At 44.5% G+C, this 18,491-nt stretch overlaps 2 protein-coding genes across 2 annotated transcripts in view; both read right to left on the bottom strand.

The window, feature by feature from the left end:
• Positions 1–351: 351 nt before the first annotated feature.
• LOC135507171 (zinc finger protein 638-like) lies at positions 352–17,369 on the bottom strand. Its single transcript, XM_064926759.1, has 17 exons — positions 17,115–17,369; positions 16,688–16,903; positions 14,947–15,042; positions 14,698–14,744; positions 14,519–14,586; positions 14,270–14,301; positions 12,665–12,760; positions 12,290–12,409; positions 11,756–11,890; positions 11,507–11,551; positions 11,077–11,220; positions 9,708–10,883; positions 8,653–9,033; positions 8,280–8,469; positions 1,343–1,471; positions 1,026–1,147; positions 352–667 (listed from the first exon to the last, which is right to left on the bottom strand). Exons 1-17 carry the CDS (start codon positions 17,211–17,213, stop codon positions 632–634), a joined length of 3,132 nt encoding a protein of 1,043 aa, XP_064782831.1. The 5' UTR covers positions 17,214–17,369; the 3' UTR covers positions 352–631.
• Positions 17,245–18,491, bottom strand: part of LOC135506587 (zinc finger protein 638-like) — a 24,481-nt gene continuing 23,234 nt past the window's right edge. The window contains exons 6-7 of the mRNA XM_064925923.1: positions 18,043–18,294; positions 17,245–17,371 (exon numbers count right to left, since the gene is read on the bottom strand). Of these exons, the coding sequence (XP_064781995.1) occupies positions 18,051–18,294 (244 nt within the window). The 3' untranslated portion in view covers positions 17,245–17,371; positions 18,043–18,050. The remainder of the gene's footprint in view (positions 17,372–18,042; positions 18,295–18,491) is intronic.

The raw sequence follows: 18,491 nt of genomic DNA, 5'->3' as shown, positions 1-18,491 counted from the left end.
TGTATGGATTTGAAATAGCTACAGTATATAAAAGAGCACGATAAGTCAAGTCTAATATGTTTCCATGTTAACAGGAGGTTAGCCGTTTTAGCACAGTGGCTAGCTGTTCTATGGCTGGGGGAAGCTAATGGTCCATGCATGAGTTGAACATGGAAATCAGTACATTTCCCTTTGTGTGCATGGACACCACACTGCTGAATTAACAGTATTCAAATCAGGATAATGCATAAGTAGATAGACAGAATTGCCCTGGTGGGGATGAATAAAGTTGTATTGAATAAGGGTAAAAGGTGACTCTGGTAAACATGTCTTCAAAGGATGGTTTCAATTTCAAAACAAAAGACACAGCAATTGAATAAAACACTTTATTTTCATTGTACACTGGTTTCTACTTTAATTTCTCTCTATTGAGTCACTTCTCTTCTATATCATGGGAAAATAACTAACAAAAAGAAACAGTTATAGTTGTGAGTGTGTGAGTGTGTGAGAGTGAGTGAGTGAGTGAGTGAGATTGGACCCATGAGGAAGAAAAACAAAAACAAGGAAGTGGGAAAAGAGTTAAGACAGGAATGAATCAGTCAGTGGTTGGGACACAGACAGTCAATGTTTAACTCTTCAGCTCATCATGGACTCAGTCTTTCTTCACTCTCCACTTCTCCAGGGATTTCTGTAGAAGAATAAAAAGAACATGAGTGAGTATCTTACTTACTAGATAATGTTGATTCTATGTGGAACATATGGGTTCCATGAGAGACCGTCACTGCTGCCAAACTCAAACTGATGGTTTCCATGACCGGACACATTCCTTCATCTCCTATCAATGTATTAATTATCAAACACGTAACACCTGGACAAGAAAAGCAATAAAACAGTTTCAATTCAGGAAACAAACTGAATTTCCAAATGTGTTTTGCCATAGGAATTTACTCAATGGAATTGACCCCTTCCCTGATTGTCAAAATGTTATTTCTGATTGGTTGTTGATTTGTCAGTGTTGTTGCTGATTGGTTGTTTTGGGTTCTCACCTCCAGGTTCTGATGGTGTTTGAGGGTCTTGCAGTGGTTCTTCTCAGCCTCGTCAGTTCCGCTATAGAACTTAGAACACACCTTGCAGAAGAAGCCTGACTTGGGGACCAGAAACTCCATGCCTGATAGTGATCAAACAGACCAGAAACAAAACCTATTTTAACATATACAAACGACATGTGATTATACTATGGGACCGATGTAAACACACACACTATTCTGACAATCGAGAAGCTTGACAAAATGTATCATTAGAGCCACCCTAATCAATTTCAACAACTAGTTCATTGTCAAACGCAGCATCATTTGAGTCTTACCGACAGGGCTGTCAGGGTTGAAGGGAGGGATGCTGTAGTCTTTATAAAAGAGGGGTTCCATCTTCATCTTCCTCCTCGCTGTCTCCTCCTCTCTCTCCTCCTGAGATGTCCTCCTTCGCTTCAACTCCACTGAGATGAAAGAGTAGATGGAGGAAAGAGCAGGGTCATCACAGAGACCTTAACTATTCTGTTTGAGTTCTCCTACACCTGACAAGTCACCTGACCAGTCACCAAAGTGGCCTTACAAGGAAGGAAAGAAATTAGAACTAAAGTCTTTAAAGCATGAATCACAAAAATAAAAATCAGACACCTTAAAAACAATCCAACTAACGTGGTTTCAGGCTGTCAACCAACCTTTAAAGCATATAATCACAAAATATATATATATATCCCATTTAGCAGACGCTTTTGTCCAAAGCGACTTACAAGTCGGCTGGGGCCACTACTGCATATGGGTGGCCCCAGTGGGAATCGAACCCACGACGCTTGGCGTTGCAAGCGCCATGCTCTACCGACTGAGCCACATTTTTCTACAACTTCTCAAAGAACCCAGCTTTGTGCCATCCTGCCATGTTTGCGCTGACGAGGAGTGGCATAACACAAAACAGACTGGTAACCAGGTTAACATGAGCTTGCTACCACCATTGATTTGGCTGAGTTCACCATTTTATCATCTAGTCGTATAGTGTTCACCATAGCTACTATTGATCTACATACTAGGACTGTAACGGTTCACCAAACCCACGGTTAGGTACGTATTGTGGTGTTGGGGCCACGGTTCAGTTTTGGTAGAGTGGGAAAATGAAATGACAAATGTTACTGTCACATATTTTCTATGCCAGGTGAAATTGCGCCTCATTAGCTTATTATTACCAATGTATCCAAATAAATGTCACTAGAAATTAGTTTATGCAAATGGAGCTACTTACTGCAGCTGTTTTTCTGGTTGCACTTTGTGACGTGTCTAAGTTTTTCCTTGCTTGCTAGCCACCGATGGCGAAGAACGTTGCCAGCCAGTATGGCAATGGAACATTTTAGAGAGAACAACTGGGTTGTGTCCATAGATACAGAACAAAAAGCCTGAACGACGGGATCGCATCTCTGGCAACTGAACTGATAGAATGAACGACCAGCCGGCTTGGGTAGAAACCCCAGATTTGTGTTGGGACTATATGTTTTGGAAGAATGAAAATTAGTATGAATAAATTCATCAAAATAACGTTAATTAAAATATGTAAATCATTATTTGAATATGTTGGTAACCTGTTTTATAAAAGGTTATAATGACCTCAAGCCGGTGTTTTGACACAGACCTAACAACACCCGTGCCAATATATCCTCAACACAGGCTTCTCTGGCATTCACTGAATGAACATATATGGAATCTGGAAGACCAACGCTATATTTTTTATTAAATAAAATAAAAATTGCTTCACTCTTCATGGCACTGTTGTTTAGGGGAGGTAGCCAACAACGCAGCTAACACAATCACTTAACTTAAGCTGGAAAGATTGCAAACTAGCTGCAATTTGTTTCGTTTGACCTTTTCTCAATTACATTTCTGTGTATATAAACTCAGCAAAAAATAAATAAACATCCCCTCACTGTCAACTGCGTATATTTTCAGCAAACCTGGGGGGGTCAAAAATCAAAAAGCAACACTCGGTATCTGGCGTGGCCACAAGCTGCATTAAGTACTGCAGTGCATCTCCTCAGACTGCACCAGATTTGCCAGTTCTTGCTGTGAGATGTTACCCCACTCTTCCACCAAGGCACCTGCAAATTCCGGACATTTCTGGGGGGGAGGGGGAGGGGGCCTGAGCCCTCACCCTCCGATCCAACAGGTCCCAGACATGCTCAACGGGATTGAGATCCGGGCTCTTCGCTGACCATGGCAGAACACTGCCATTCCTTCATTCTTTCAGGAAATTACACACTGAACGAGCAGTATGGCTGGCGGCATTGTCATGCTGGAGGGTCATGTCAGGATGAGCCTGCAGGAAGGGTACCACATGAGGGAGGAGGATGTCTTCCCTGTAACACACAGCGTTGAGATTGTCTGCAATGACAACAAGCTCAGTCCGATGACGCTGTGACACACCACCCCAGACCATGACGGACCCTCCACCTCTAAAATCAAGTCCTCAGTCCAGCCTCTCTCAGCCTATTGCAGGCAGTCTGAGCACTGAGGGATTGTGCGTAACTCGGGCAGTTGTTGTTGCCATCCTGTACCCGTTCCGCAGGTGTGATATTTTTTTGTTGTTGCTCTTTTGCACATCATCATCTGCACATGTATCACTCTTGGCCAGGTCACAGTTGTAAATGAGAACTTGTTCTCAACTGGCCTACCTGGTTAAATAAAGGTGAAATTAATTAATTAATTAATTAATTAATTAATATATATATATTTTTTTTTTTTTAAGTTTGGATGTACAGATCCTGTTCAGGTGTTATGCCACTACGAGGACGATCAGCTGTCCATCCTGTCTCCCTGTCTTAGGTGTCTCACAGTACATTGCAATGTATTGCCCTGGCAACGTCTGCAGTCCTCATGACTAAGGCACCTTCACGCAGATGAGCAGGGACCCTGGGCATCTTTCTTTCGCCGTTTTTCAAAGTCAGTAGAAAAGCCTCTTCAGTGTCCTAAAATTGTCATAACTGTGACCTTAATTGCCTTCCGTCTGTAAACTGATAGTATCTTAATGACCATTCCACAGGTGCAGGTCCATTAATTGTTTATGGTTCAATGAACAAGAATGGGAAACAGTGTTTAAACCCTTTAAAATGAAAATCTGTGAAGTTATTTGGATTTTTATAAATCATTTAAAAAAAACATGATCCTGAAGAAGGGACTTATTTTTTCCCAAGTTTCTATCTATAAAAGAGATGCCAGCTGATTCATGAATTCGACTGGCTGAGAAACACTGCCTGCCTCTATCGTCCCTGATTCCTGACGTTCGTTACTATGGGAAAGCTGGAGAATGGATTTGAATGTTGAAACAATGTTGCAAATGTCAGCGACAGCAACGGTTAAACAAATTTCTGCTGTTAAACTAAATGTTAGTCTAAAAGAAACGTGAGATAATGCCTAGATGCTTTTTAATAGTGCAGATCAAGTTCATAAATTGCTTGGCTGATGAGACTGGATTGCGCAGTCAGGTGTAACCAAAGAAAAAAAAAAAAGGAATTTTAATGTCATAGATTTAGCCAGTGTTAACTTCTGGAACAGAAACTGTCTGGAACACGGTTTTAACCAATCAGCATTAGACCCACCCGTTGTATAATGAGTCATAATGCACAATCAGGAATAACACTTCAGATTGTGATTGAAAACACAGGATTACTCAACAACACTCAGTCACTTGTAAAAGTAATACTTGTAAAAATCAATGTGTAAACATGGCTCATGCTAGAATGTTTTGAACAAAGAGAAAAATATGCACTTATTTGACTCTCATAAAGAGGGGCGTATCTGTAGCACCGTCCCACTCCTGGGTAATGTGATGTGTTGTCACTGCTAAGTAGCTCTCAGTCTATCTGTAGTAAGCGCAACACATGGGTGCATTGGCCAATACATGGACTACTTCAGCTTTAGCTTGCTTATATGGAAGCGGGTACTACACGTTTGATGAAAATGGGTGCGAGAGGGCGAAACCCCTTATTCTTCTCAACCAGCAGCGCATATCCACATCTATAAACATACATAATCGCTCTGGTAATTTCTTTGGCCCATTTAGAATCAGCTGAAGCTACTTGAATACAGAGGGGAGACAAAGTTGTGTTTTTGAAGCTCCGATGGTAGGAATACTGGGGTGTTATCTAAGTAAACGTGTCAACATGTTTGAGGTGTTGGCAGCTGCATAGGCTATTCTGGTTCAGCAGTGGCGACAACACCGTTAGAGATGGAGATTTAAATAATTGATGGCAAATCCTCTTGGGGTTATCCATCCCACCACTCGCCATCGTACAGAACTAGGTTCCCTGCTGCGCATCACAAAAGGACAGTGAAATGTGACAAATCATTTGGATTACAACATGCACCAGGACTCTAGTTGTTTTAACCAACAGCCTGAATGTTGTTTTTCCAGATTAGATTTACTGATGATGCGTAGGCATTTAAATGGATATATACAGTACCAATCAACAGTTTAGACACCTCATTCAAGGGTTTTCCTGAAATTTTACTATTTTCTACATTGTAGAATAATAGTGAAGACATCAAAACAATGAAATAACACATATGGAATCATGTAGTAACCAACAATGTGTTAAACAAATCAAAATATGTTATATTCTTCAAAGTTCTTCAATGACTGGCCTGTTCGGGTCTCCACCAGTGGGGGAGAGATCGAGAGTTGTGGAGGTGGGGGATGAGACACCTCACGCCCATTGTAAATCTTAAAGCAGCAGACAAATGTATTTGTCCTCTTAGTATGGAGGAATGGAATGTATGATGGGCCTATGGAGAACCTACCTAACATGCAATAAATGGACTTTTAGACAATATGTTTCAGACAAAATGGTAGTCATGACGACAGACGGAATATGAAAATGAATGTTGTTTTTGTTATCATAAGTTAAATGAAGACGTTATAATCGAAAACATTGTAAGTTGAAGAGTTTTCACAACAAGTACTTGATGTTGGCATAGTGTGGTGTGTAGAAATTTTTTTTCCAGATCAAAGAGAATGTTTTTTAAAGATGAAATGTGAAGTTAGTTGTCTAAATTGGATTTGAGTACAATCCAGACCTTGCCTCGTAACTAGTTACGCCCAGAGAACTTGCCCTAAAGGCGGAAAGACCCATTTCTGACCTGAGGGTATAAAACATGCGAGTTAAGAATGAACATTTTAACTAAGTGACCACGAGCTGCAGCCAAGGTCCGATTAGTTGTAACACCAAAACGCAACACGAGGTTGAAGAGGACAAAGGAACCTTTTAACAACCTATGCTACGGATGAGGAGCTGTGACTGAGGGTGAATTCAAGCAGGACCACACGGTTATTCTCTCCAAGGAATCGTGTGTCTACACTGCTTTCATTCTCATGCTGGAACCCCCTATATGGCTGATTAGCCATCCTCAGAAGACCTGCTTTCAGAACAAGGGCGAGGAAACAGACCGCTAAGAGAAAGGACACCGACATTGTGTGGACATTCAAGAGGGTTACACCCGATAACAACAGAAGTGTCGCCATCAGAGGAGAAGTCAGAACTCGGGCCACGAGGAGACAACCCTTCAGAGACCTTCGACAAGTAATTACATCATTGTATTCTGACCCATAACAGTGGCAGTTCGGGGCAAGGTCAGGGTTAAACTAAGCATAGTTTACAAATGTACCCAAGTGTGCTTTTCTCTCGTGCACTCTTTCTCTTTTGAAATCCTCATTTAGTGCAACACGTGTCATTCTGTGTTGGCACGCTAGGGACCTGTTTCATTGAACTAAGTTCTAATCAATAGCCTAGACCGTATCTTATATTATTATTTATTTACTAACAAGCTAAAATGATAAACTCAATTGGTGTGGTACGGACTTTTTTTTATTTTTATTTTTATTTTAAAATAGTGGGAATCGGGTTTGTGCAGATTATGCAACGTTCAGAATGAGACTGTAGAGGAAATTAATTAGCGACTGCTGTGAAATCGATTTTCTGATAAGAGTTATTTTGAGAAATAGAAACTCAGCCAAAACTTTCCCATGGTGCCCCCAGGTTAACGAGTTAATACCTGACTCATTAAATCACGTAATTATAAACTGCTGTCGTCACATTAATCAATACAACGTTACGACACACCCCTACCTCGTCACAACACAACTGACTGGCTCAAAAGCAATAAGGAAACATTCTACAAATTTACTTAACAAGGCACACTTGTTAATTGAAATGCATTCCAGGTGATACCTTATGAAGCTGGTTCAGAGAATGCGCAAAGCTGTCAAGGCAAAGGTTGGATACTTTGAAGAATCTCAAATAAAAGTTGATTTGTTTAACGCTCTTTTGGTTACTGCATGATTCTGTATGTGTTTTCTAATTGTTTTGATGACTTAACTAATATTCTACAATGTAAAAAATAATACAAATAAAGAAAAACCCTGGAAGGAGTAGATATGTAAACTTGACTGGTACTGTGTACACAGATGTTTTATTGATCTATTCATTTGGGTTCACAGTGCAGACCGATCTGAGGTCCCCATACCAAACGGTTCAGTACTAATGCTTGTACCATTACACCTCTACTACATACAATTGGTTATCTGACCTCGCCACCACCAATCCTCTACAATGACCACAACCACTAATCTATGTAAACCAGGTTACCATTCATTGACCACTTAACAAAAAAGGCGGGTGGCCAACTCAACCACTACTATGCATACAGTAGGCTGGCTACCATATCTCAACCACTACTATGCATACAGTAGGCTGGCTACCACATCTCAACCACTACTATGCATACAGTAGGCTGGCTACCACATCTCAACCACTACTATGCATACAGTAGGCTGGCTACCACATCTCAACCACTACTATGCATACAGTAGGCTGGCTACCATATCTCAACCACTACTATGCATACAGTAGGCTGGCCACCATATCTCAAAACAACATTCTCCCTGTAGTGGTTTTCCTCCTGTGGCAAACAAGACGATATATACCTCAGGAAAAGATCAAGTAGGGACTAACTAAACTTGACCAAACCACTCGTTTTCCATTTCAGAACATTTCGCTACTGAACACAATCTAGTCTCCTCAGACAAATATGTTGCAGATTGACTTAATATAAAGTTTGTTTCTTAGCGCCACTGACCAGTTTCCTACCATATCTTCATAAAAAACAACATTTATTTATACAGGTAAGCACAGCAGAACAGATGTTATTTACAATGACGGGCTTTCACGAGACAAGCATAGCAGTGATATACAGTATGTTTCTTACCGTTCGCAGCAGACCTCTTCTTCCCGTCCTCCTCCACCTGTCCCACCTCGTCCACCGTCAGAAACGTCCCCATGTTGAGGCCCTCCACTCGTCCATCCCGTTCCTCTTCTTCGGCGGCGACAGGTGCGTCTGTGGTTGTGGACTCCTCAGTGACCTCGTCGCAGGTCGTCTTCAGCACAGTGACCACAGGCTGAAGGAAAGGAAGGTTAGATAAGATTGGGGTCGTGTTCACACTTTAGAAACACTTCATTTTTCCTTTCTCAGTTGAAGTAGTCTTATCACCGATCTGCTGGTTGATGAATGCTATAGAGTTGAAGGCTTCCTTTTAAGAAAGGGATTTTACTCAAATAGGAAAGTGACTGGACACACTGACCTCTTTGATGTCACCCTGACAGTCTGGAAATGTCTCCTCTGTCACGTCCCCAGGTCCCTCTGCAGTCTTCACCGACCCCTCTGTGGTTGCTGGGGACAACCCCTCCTCCTTCTGTTCTCGTTTGTCCAGCGCTTCCTCCCGTACCTTGGCTGTCCCAGGCTCACCCTCCAACTCCATTGATGTAGTGTCAGCTGGTGCCTGCTGCTCCGCCTCAGAGGCTGTGGTCACAGGGTCGTTGACGGTCACCTCTGTAACCTCAGTCACCTCTGTGGTTGTCTCAGGGAGAGGACGGGGCACCGCAGCTGCTTCCCCCACCTCATCCACAGTCACAAAGTCTTCCATGTCGAAGGGGAGGTGCTTCTCACCTAACTCCTCCTCTTCCTGAAAGAACACAGGACAGGGAACTTTATAACCACAGTTTTCTTCAAAATGGCAAGTCATTCCCCAAAATGATTGGAAAGTTGATATTGGCATTCTGTATTCATGATGGTATATATATGTGACACTGGTTCACTGGAGATTCTCTCTCCATCCATATTTGCACAGAGTACACCAAACATTAGGATCACTTTCCTAATATTGAGTTGCCCCCCCCCCGCTCTACAAAGTGTTGAAAGCGTTCCACAGGGATGCTGGCCTATGTTGACTCCAATGCTTCCCACAGTTGTGTCAAGTTGGCTGGATGTCCTTTGAGTGGTGGACCATTCTTGATACCCAACGGGAAACTGTTGAGCATGGAAAGATCTGCAACGCTGCTGGGTTTGACACAAACCGGTGTGCCTGGCACCTACTACCACACCCTGTTCAAAGGCACAAATATTTGGTCTTGCCCAATGGCACAAACACACAATCCATGGCTCAATCGTCTCAAGGCTTGAAAATCATTATTTAAACCGTCTCCTCCCCTTCATCTACACTGATTGAAGTGGATTTAACAAGTGGCCTCAATAAGGGATCATAGACTGTCCAGGTGAAAGCCTATCATGGAAAGCATTGTTAATGTTTTGTCCTCTCTGTATATAGAGTGAATACCAACACACTGGCCTCTCTCCTACCTGCTGTTTCTCCTCTCCGTTTCCTCTCCTGGACTCAGACCTGGCGCCGCTCTTCCCACTGTGCCGGCTCCCCTCATACCTCATAGAGGACCTGGACCCCGGTGATCCCGATGACCGTTCCCTGTGGGACCGCCTCTTCTCTCTCTCCCTCCTCCCTTTCTCCTTCTCCTCCTCTTGGGTCTTCAGCCTCCTCTCCCTCTCCCTCCTTGCTCCCTCCCTCTCCTCCCTTTCCTCCTCGCGGGTCTTCCTCTTGGTGGCCTGCTCTCTTCCAGGCTCCCTGTCTCCACTGTGGTCTCTTCGGTTTCCAGTGGATGGCTTTTGGCCTGCAGGGGGCGCCTGAGCCTGCTCCTTCCTGGCCTGCTCAGCGCCGGCCCTACTGGTAGACCGGACCCTGCACTCCTCCAGCAGCACCTTCAGGATCTCTGGGGTCACTCTGGGTAGAGCGGGGGCAGCCTGAACATCTGGAGTCTCCTTATCTTTTGGCTGTTTACCTGGAGGATTCTCAGCTGCAGCCTGGACGGTGGTAATCCTGGTAGAGGATCTGTTCCTGCTCTCCTGTCGTAAGGCCTCTATGATGGCCGCCATCACTTTTGGGGCTGGGGTGACTATTGTGGAACTGGAAACAGACATTTTCTCTGTCTCTGGTTTAGCAGCTTGAGGAGCGGAGGTAGCATCTGAGGAGACTGGTTCTTCGGACTCTACGTCTACAACTTTCTCTGTGACGACCTCTCCACCCTGACCTCCAGGTTCTCTCTGGTTCACTCCTGCTGGCTGTAAGGAAGATGCATCAGGCTCCTTCTCTGGATCCTTTCCTCCTAATGCTGGAGACTGTGTGGCTTGAGCCCCTTTTTCAACATTCATCCCTTCATTCCCTGGCTGAACCTCCTGTCCTTCAACCTTGGTATCAACCCCGGTTCCTGACTCCACCTTTAATCCTGACTGAGACAGTGAGTCCTCCTGGCCACCAGGGGGCATAGTGGTCTCTGCAGTCTGGGAGTCATTGCCATCAGTTGAAGCTGTTGAGCCGGCAGAGGAGATGTCGACTTTAGGTAGATCAGTCTTGGGATCAGGTTTCCAGGAGAAGGCAAGCTTGTTGTTCTGAACAATGCAGGGAAACTTCTGGAAGCGGTTGAAGACACTCTTGGCCATGTCTGCTGTTCCCATCTCAAAGATGATCTGCATGGGGTAAAGAAAACAGGATTGGATGGATGGCGTGGAATTACTGTAGGCAGGGTAGATGCAAGACACTTGAACACACAAACAGTTAAACGTTCCTCACTAAGATGTCCCTCCCTTTGACAGACACTTAAGCACACAAAGACCCCCCCGTCCCCCAACACATACCCCTCCCCACCCACAGGTCCCTCACCTTGTCCTTGAGTGCCAGAGTCTGTTGGACTGTGCCGAAGCGCTGGACCAGTTTCTGGATCTCTGTTGGGCCGGAGGGCGTGGCCGGGATGTTACTGACAACCAGGAGACGGTTCCAGTCATCATCACCTCCCACCTCTGCCTTCTGCAGGACGTATTGGAAACATTGAAATGTATTCATCAATTACAAAAACCTTTACTTGTATCAATTATTAGAAGCTCAACTTCATAAATAGTTGTTAGAAATTGTAAAGGGACTCTGCAATAATATATGCTCTTGGGTGTGATTCATTTCATTAGGTTAAATCATGTTTTAACATGCAGGTCTTAAATCAGTTGGAATTGTCTGTGTTTTTCTACCTTTTCCTTGAGGTGGCAACGATGCTATTAAGAGCCTTTTAGGTTAGCTGAAGCAACAGTAAAATACTCACACTAACAGGATTCCTGGGTCCCATCAATGAATGGAAAAGTGCCACCTGTGTTAATAAAATGGAATGAAAAGTTCTTCATGTCGTCACTGATCAGAGAAGTGCATAAACACCCTTTTCATAGTGGACATTTATCATACTTTGCAGCAACCACCTGGAATTAAGTGAAGGAAACTGCCCAGAACAGAGGACGCTGGAGATTCACGGTTGAGGCCCTAATAGGGATCAGTCAGTCAAGCCACAGCATCTTACCGGTCTGTTGAAGTCCACCAGGAGATTTGGAAGCAGGCTCATGTTCAGAACAGAGTCGTTGATGCAGACAGGCATGTCGGTGTAAACTTTCACCATCTTCTGGGCTGTCTCCACATCCTGCATGGTGACCAGAGCCTGGCGAGGACCACAAACAGACAGTCAGTCATATTGGACACGCAAGTTATATTGTTTAAAAATCGCTGTGAAAATCATATGATATTGCCAATATACTGACTATTTTACCCAAAGCATCTGACAGAACATTGACTGTGCCAATATATTCAGCAGGTCCTACATTGGAATCAAATTCCCAACCCTGGTCCTCCAGTACACCCAACAGCACACATTTCTGTTGTTGCCTTGGACAAACACACCTGGTTCAACTCATTGAGGGCCTGATGATTAGTTGACAAGTTGAATCAGGTGTGCTTGTACAGGGTGTACTGTTGGGGTACTAGAGAACCAGGGTTAGGAAACACTGCCCTAAGCCACATAATGTGAAAGTGAGTGATTTATAGTGGATAGCGTGCCTACCTCACTGGGCTTGGTGATGAGGAGGATCTTGACAGGTGTACCGAAGGGCTGGGCCAGCTTTGCGATATCAATCTCGGAGCAGCCGCTTTCAGGAAGTCCAGTAATCTTGACCACGCCCCTCTAAAAAGGTCAAACCACAGGAGACAAAGACCGTCATAATCAAGACGTGGAGCATTTAGTGAGGTAACAAAAGAAAACGGTCAGAACGTTGTATACAGAGATATCATGAATAGAGCTGACAGTCACACAATGTCCTATTCTACCTGTCCTGACGGAGCCAAATCAAGTCTAATCTACATGATAGAAATCTATCTAAACGTTCCATAATGTAGCATCCCCTGCCTGGTCCTATGAGATATCAGTTCAGTTCTGCACCTTGTTTTCCCTCTGCAGTCTTTTGAGTCTCTCGATCTGTCCCGCTCTACAGCCCCTCTTCCTCTTCCTCTGTGGCTTCACCTGCTCCCTGTGTATCTGTTGGGAAACCCATTTAATCTTACAGCTCAGACACCACTGACTGGCTGGCTGACTGACTGGCTGACTGACTGTTTTTTATTGTTTTAAAAGTGTTAAAGATGAACTGAAACACTATGCTGGAACACTAAACTTCCCGACACCCAGGACCTATATACTAGGTATACAGCAAGCGGTACTGAAGCGCCAAGCCATACCGTTCTCTCTGCTACCGCACAGCAAGCGGTACTGAAGCGCCAAGTCATACCGTTCTCTCTGCTACCGCACAGCAAGCGGTACTGAAGCGCCAAGTCATACCGTTCTCTCTGCTACCGCACAGCAAGCGGTACTGAAGCGCCAAGCCATACCGTTCTCTCTGCTACCGCACAGCAAGCGGTACTGAAGCGCCAAGCCATACCGTTCTCTCTGCTACCGCACAGCAAGCGGTACTGAAGCGCCAAGCCATACCGTTCTCTCTGCTACCGCACAGCAAGCGGTACTGAAGCGCCAAGTCATACCGTTCTCTCTGCTACCGCACAGCAAGCGGTACTGAAGCGCCAAGCCATACCGTTCTCTCTGCTACCGCACAGCAAGCGGTACTGAGGCGCCAAGTCATACCGTTCTATCTGCTACCGCACAGCAAGCGGTACTGAAGCGCCAAGTCATACCGTTCTCTCTGCTACCGCACAGCAAGCGGTACTGAAGCGCCAAGTCATACCGTTCTCTCTGCTACCGCACAGCAAGCGGTACTGAAGCGCCAAGTCATACCGTTCTCTCTGCTACCGCACAGCAAGCGGTACTGAAGCGCCAAGTCATACCGTTCTCTCTGCTACCGCACAGCAAGCGGTACTGAAGCGCCAAGTCATACCGTTCTCTCTGCTACCGCACAGCAAGCGGTACTGAAGCGCCAAGTCATACCGTTCTCTCTGCTACCGCACAGCAAGCGGTACTGAAGCGCCAAGTCATACCGTTCTCTCTGCTACCGCACAGCAAGCGGTACTGAAGCGCCAAGTCATACCGTTCTCTCTGCTACCGCACAGCAAGCGGTACTGAAGCGCCAAGTCATACCGTTCTCTCTGCTACCGCACAGCAAGCGGTACTGAAGCGCCAAGTCATACCGTTCTCTCTGCTACCGCACAGCAAGCGGTACTGAAGCGCCAAGTCAAGGAATAAAAGGCTCCTTAACAGCTTCTACCCCCAAGCCACAAGACCGTTGAACAATTAATCAAATGGCCACCCAGACTATTTACATTGAACCCCCCCACTCTCATTTTTACACTGCTGCCACTCGATGTTTATTATCTGTCATGTAATTTTCTTCTGTTATTTTTTTACTTTTGTTTTTTTAGTAAATCTTTTCTTAACTCCATTGCTGGATAAGAGCTTTCACAGTAAAGTCTACACCTGCTGTATTCGGGACAGACGTCACTTACTTGTATTTCTGTAGATGTGATATATAAGATTGAAATACTTAATCAAATTGTAATAGACATACTGGCAAATAAGGAGACAGAAACAAAAATAAAGCACCTCATTTGAATTCTTCTGACCAACGCTGGCTTCTGTGGGGGGAAAAAAGTATAATGTTACATTTCACAACTCTTATTGATCAGGTCTATCAAACATCATTAGTTGATTAATATACAAGACATTAAGGCTGGCACCCTATTTGCTATTTAGTGCAATACTTTTGAGCAGAACACAATGCACTATATAGGGAATAGGGTGCCATTTGGGATGCATTCCAAAAGAACATTAAGTGTACGTTTGTTTTTTTACCTGGGTCTCTGACGGTCAAGTTGGCCTCGTTTGGGGCTGCAGGTGTCTTGGGAGCACCGATCACTTCTCTATGGAGATGAGTGAAATGTGTGAACAACTGCCTCCGTAATAACACACAAGTGGCAAAGTTCAGGGGTCAAAGATAACACTAGTATACACAGGTAATGGATAATACTTACCCCTTTATAATGACAGGTATCGAGGAAGTAAGCTCCTCCTCGCCATTCTGTAAAACAAGGAAAAAAACAGATTAAATTTGATCAATAATCACCTTGCTTTATTTTTTAATTTTCTCCATCATCATCTTGCTTTATATTTAATTTTCTCCTCTTTCTGTCATGAGCCAATTCTATGATATTCAATCCAGTGGATGAATACCCAGCTGGGAGCGGAGGTGGCTTTGGTATGGTAAGCAGGAAGGGACAAACCTGGTCGGAGACAGAGATGGGGTGTTCCCGTATGGTGAGAGTGAGGCACTCAGCCAGTGCTTTAGCATCCTGCTCTTTCTGCATGCAAACAGTGGCCTGCAGGAACAGAGACACCAAGAGGGGCAAATGTTAGACAGATGGATACAAAACTAGTGATGGGGGTGGGTACAGTTACATATCTGAATATCATTTTTGTGCCAGTGGGTGTACCTGCACCATTACTCTTTGCTTCATAGCTTGTTTCTTCTTTCTCAATAGGAAGCCATTTTTTTGCACTTTTAATTCCATGACAAATCAAAACTTGTTTTATCATGGCTCTCTTGTACCTTTGCAGCAGACATACCGTGAGCATTAGGTTTGGAACATTGAATCGCAACAAAATAACAATATTGAATGCAATACATATCGTGAGGTCCCTGGCACAAGAGCATTAGTGAGGTCAGAAACTGATGTTGGGCGATTATGCCTGGCTCAATAGTGGGCATTCCAAATCATACCAAAGGTGTTCGATAGGGTTAAGGTCAGGTCTCTGTAGGCCAGTCAAGTTCATCCACACAGATCTTGACAAACCATTTCTGTAAGGACCTCGCTTTGTGCATGGGGGCATTGTAATGCTGAAACAGTAAAGGTCCTTCCCCAAACTGTTGCCACAAAGTTGGAAACACAGAATAGTCTAGAATGTCATTGTATGCTATAGCGTTAAGATGTCCCTTCACTTGAACGGGCCTAGCCCAAACCATGAAAACCAGCCCCAGAACATACCTCTGCAACCAAATGTTACAGTTGGCACTATGCATTGGGGCAGGTAGCGTTCTCCTGGCATCCGCCAAACCAAGACTCATCCGTCAGACTGCCAAATGGTAAAAAGTGATTAATCACTGCAGAGAACGCACTTCCACTGCTCCAGAGTCCAATGGCGGCAAGCTATACACCACCTCAGCTGAAGCTTGGCATTGCGCATGGTGATCTTAGGCTTGTGTGCGGCTGTCGGCCATGGAAACCCATTTCATGAAGCTCCAGACGAAGAGTACTTGTACTGACGTTGCTTCTAGAGGCAGTTTGAAAATCAGTAGTGTGTTGCAACCGAGGAGAGACGATTGTTACGCGCTAAGTTTGTCTATGGAGATTGCATGGCTGTGTGCTCGATTTTATACACCTGTCAGCAACGGGTGGCAGCAATAGCCGAATCTACTCATTTGACGTCGTGTTCACATACACTATATATACAAAAGTATCAGTGTTTCCACTGCAGTCATTTATATGTAGTGCTGTGCCACGGCAAAATCATTCCCGCCACAAAACAATATGGACGATTTCAGGAAGACTTTACTAATATGGCACACTTTGAAGATGTTACAACAGTCTACATTTACTTTTTGGAAGCTAACCAGTTAATATAATAAATGCAGAGGGGAAACCCCATGCTTCAGCCTATTTATTGAGCCCTATAAAATCCGTTTCAGTTTTCCCCCAAATTCCATTTTCTGTTTAGTTTTCCCAGGTTTCCATTTTCTCTCTGAAAAATCAGTTATAAACAGGAAAACAAACAAATTGGATGTTAAGTCCACAACAATGCTTAAAGTGAGGGATTTTGATGGGGATGTTTTATTATTATGCAGCGCCAGGGAAAATCGACTCCAGGTGGTAAACAAGATGTCTTCATACTTATCAAAAAGACACCACTTAGCATTAAAGGGTATGATGCCTAACTTGACACTACCACACAGTTATTTATACTCACTTTACTGTATTGCGGCTGCCCCTGGTCCTCATCCCCCTCCTCGTTCCTGATGATGAGGACGTTGGTGACCTTGCCGAAGGACTGCACCAGTGACACCACTTCCTGGTACTTGGCATCTACAGGGAGGCCCGACAGATAGAGCAAGTAGGAACCTGGAGGATTCTTCTTCTGCTGCGTTGGATTCGGCTTCTTCTGTGGCGCGTTGGAGGACTGGAGCTAAAATCAAGGAAGGTTTACAAGCACTGCTTGGGTTGGATGGGAGTGTGAAGAAGCAGCTTATAAGTTAGTTCTAATTCAATTTGCGAAATTACCCTAAGGATATTACTACTGGAAGTAATTATTACTGATAATGAGGTTAATCCTAAGAGCCCTAACGACACTGCATTGCAAACAAAAGATTGAACCAAAAGCTCCGCGAAGGGCACACCTCTGAGTCCTGTCCTGAGGCGGTCTCCTTCCCGGCCGCTGGCTTGGCGCCTGGCTTAGAGGAAGCAGAGGAAGATGGGCGATGTGGCTTCTCAGACATGGATGCCGGAAACTTGCTGGTGGACGACAAATAGGACTCACGTTTCCCGGACTCGTGTTTCCCAGAAACCCCTGATCTGTTGCCGTGGCCAGTCGCACACTTGGCGGGGTCATTTCTGGAACGCTTCAGGCCTTCTCGAGAGCTCCCAGTAGATATCCCTGGATGTAGGGGTGACAGATGTCTGGGCTATAATGACGTAAATATATTACAGTAGATATGCCTGGATGTAGGAGCGACAGATGTCTGGGCTATAATGACGTAAATATATTACAGTAGATATCCCTGGATGTTGGGGCAACAGATGTCTGGGTTATAATGACAGATATATTACAACAAAAAGGAAGGTAATTTGGGCATAAATCATGGACATCAAAACAAAACAAACATTTATTGTGGAACTGGGAATCCTGGGAGTGCATTCTGATGAAGATCAAAGGTAAGTGAATATTTATAATGCTATTTCTGACTTCTGTTGACCCCACAACATGGCGGGTACCTGTATGGCTTGTTTTTGTGTCTGAGCGCCGTACTCAGATTATTGCATGGTGTGCTTTTTCCGCAAAGTTAAAAAAAAATCTGACACATAAGAATAAGAAACTCTTGTAAGTAAGCATTTTACGGTAAGGTTTTCGCATGTGACAAATAAAGTTTGATTTGATTTGATATATTACAGATAGGGGTAACAAATTACGTCTGGGTTATGACGATGTAGCACAGGGCAGATATATTACAGTGCCAACAGACTAGCACTCCAGGAATACGCTTCATCTGGGTCTGGGAAACCGTGTCAACCACTAGCCCAGATTAGCATCTAGACAAAGTGGCTTACCTGAGGATTCACTGGTTCTCTTCTCTGGCCTGTGAGCGCTGGAGGCAGAACCCCGATGGGACTGGGAGGGGCTGTGCCGGCCAGAGGTGTGGGGGGCGTGTCCATGGGAGGTGGGCGGAGAGATCCTTCTGCTTCGGTCCGGAGGGGGTGGGAGAGGGGGACCAGGACAAGGAACGGGAGACTGAGCGGGAGGGAGAGCGTTCTAGGGACTGCCAGGTGGCACAAGCATCCTGACCTTGAGACGGGTCCCTCCTGGTTTGGGGCAAAGAGGGGAGAGAGGAGTCAGTAGAACAATATGACATTATATGTGATTCAAAGACCCAGTGACATACAACACCACCAGAGGAAAATGATAGGTGGTTTATCAGTTGCACAGTTGTAATCTAAAAATAAAAAGTGATTGGATAATCAGGGTGAAAAATAGGCAGTCCTACATTTTAGGAACATCT

The sequence above is a fragment of the Oncorhynchus masou genome, chromosome 20 (assembly GCF_036934945.1).
Source record: "Oncorhynchus masou masou isolate Uvic2021 chromosome 20, UVic_Omas_1.1, whole genome shotgun sequence".
NCBI lineage: Eukaryota > Metazoa > Chordata > Actinopteri > Salmoniformes > Salmonidae > Oncorhynchus > Oncorhynchus masou.
The sequence above is the reverse complement of the archived record's forward strand: the minus strand, read 5'-3'. Positions and strand labels throughout refer to the sequence as shown.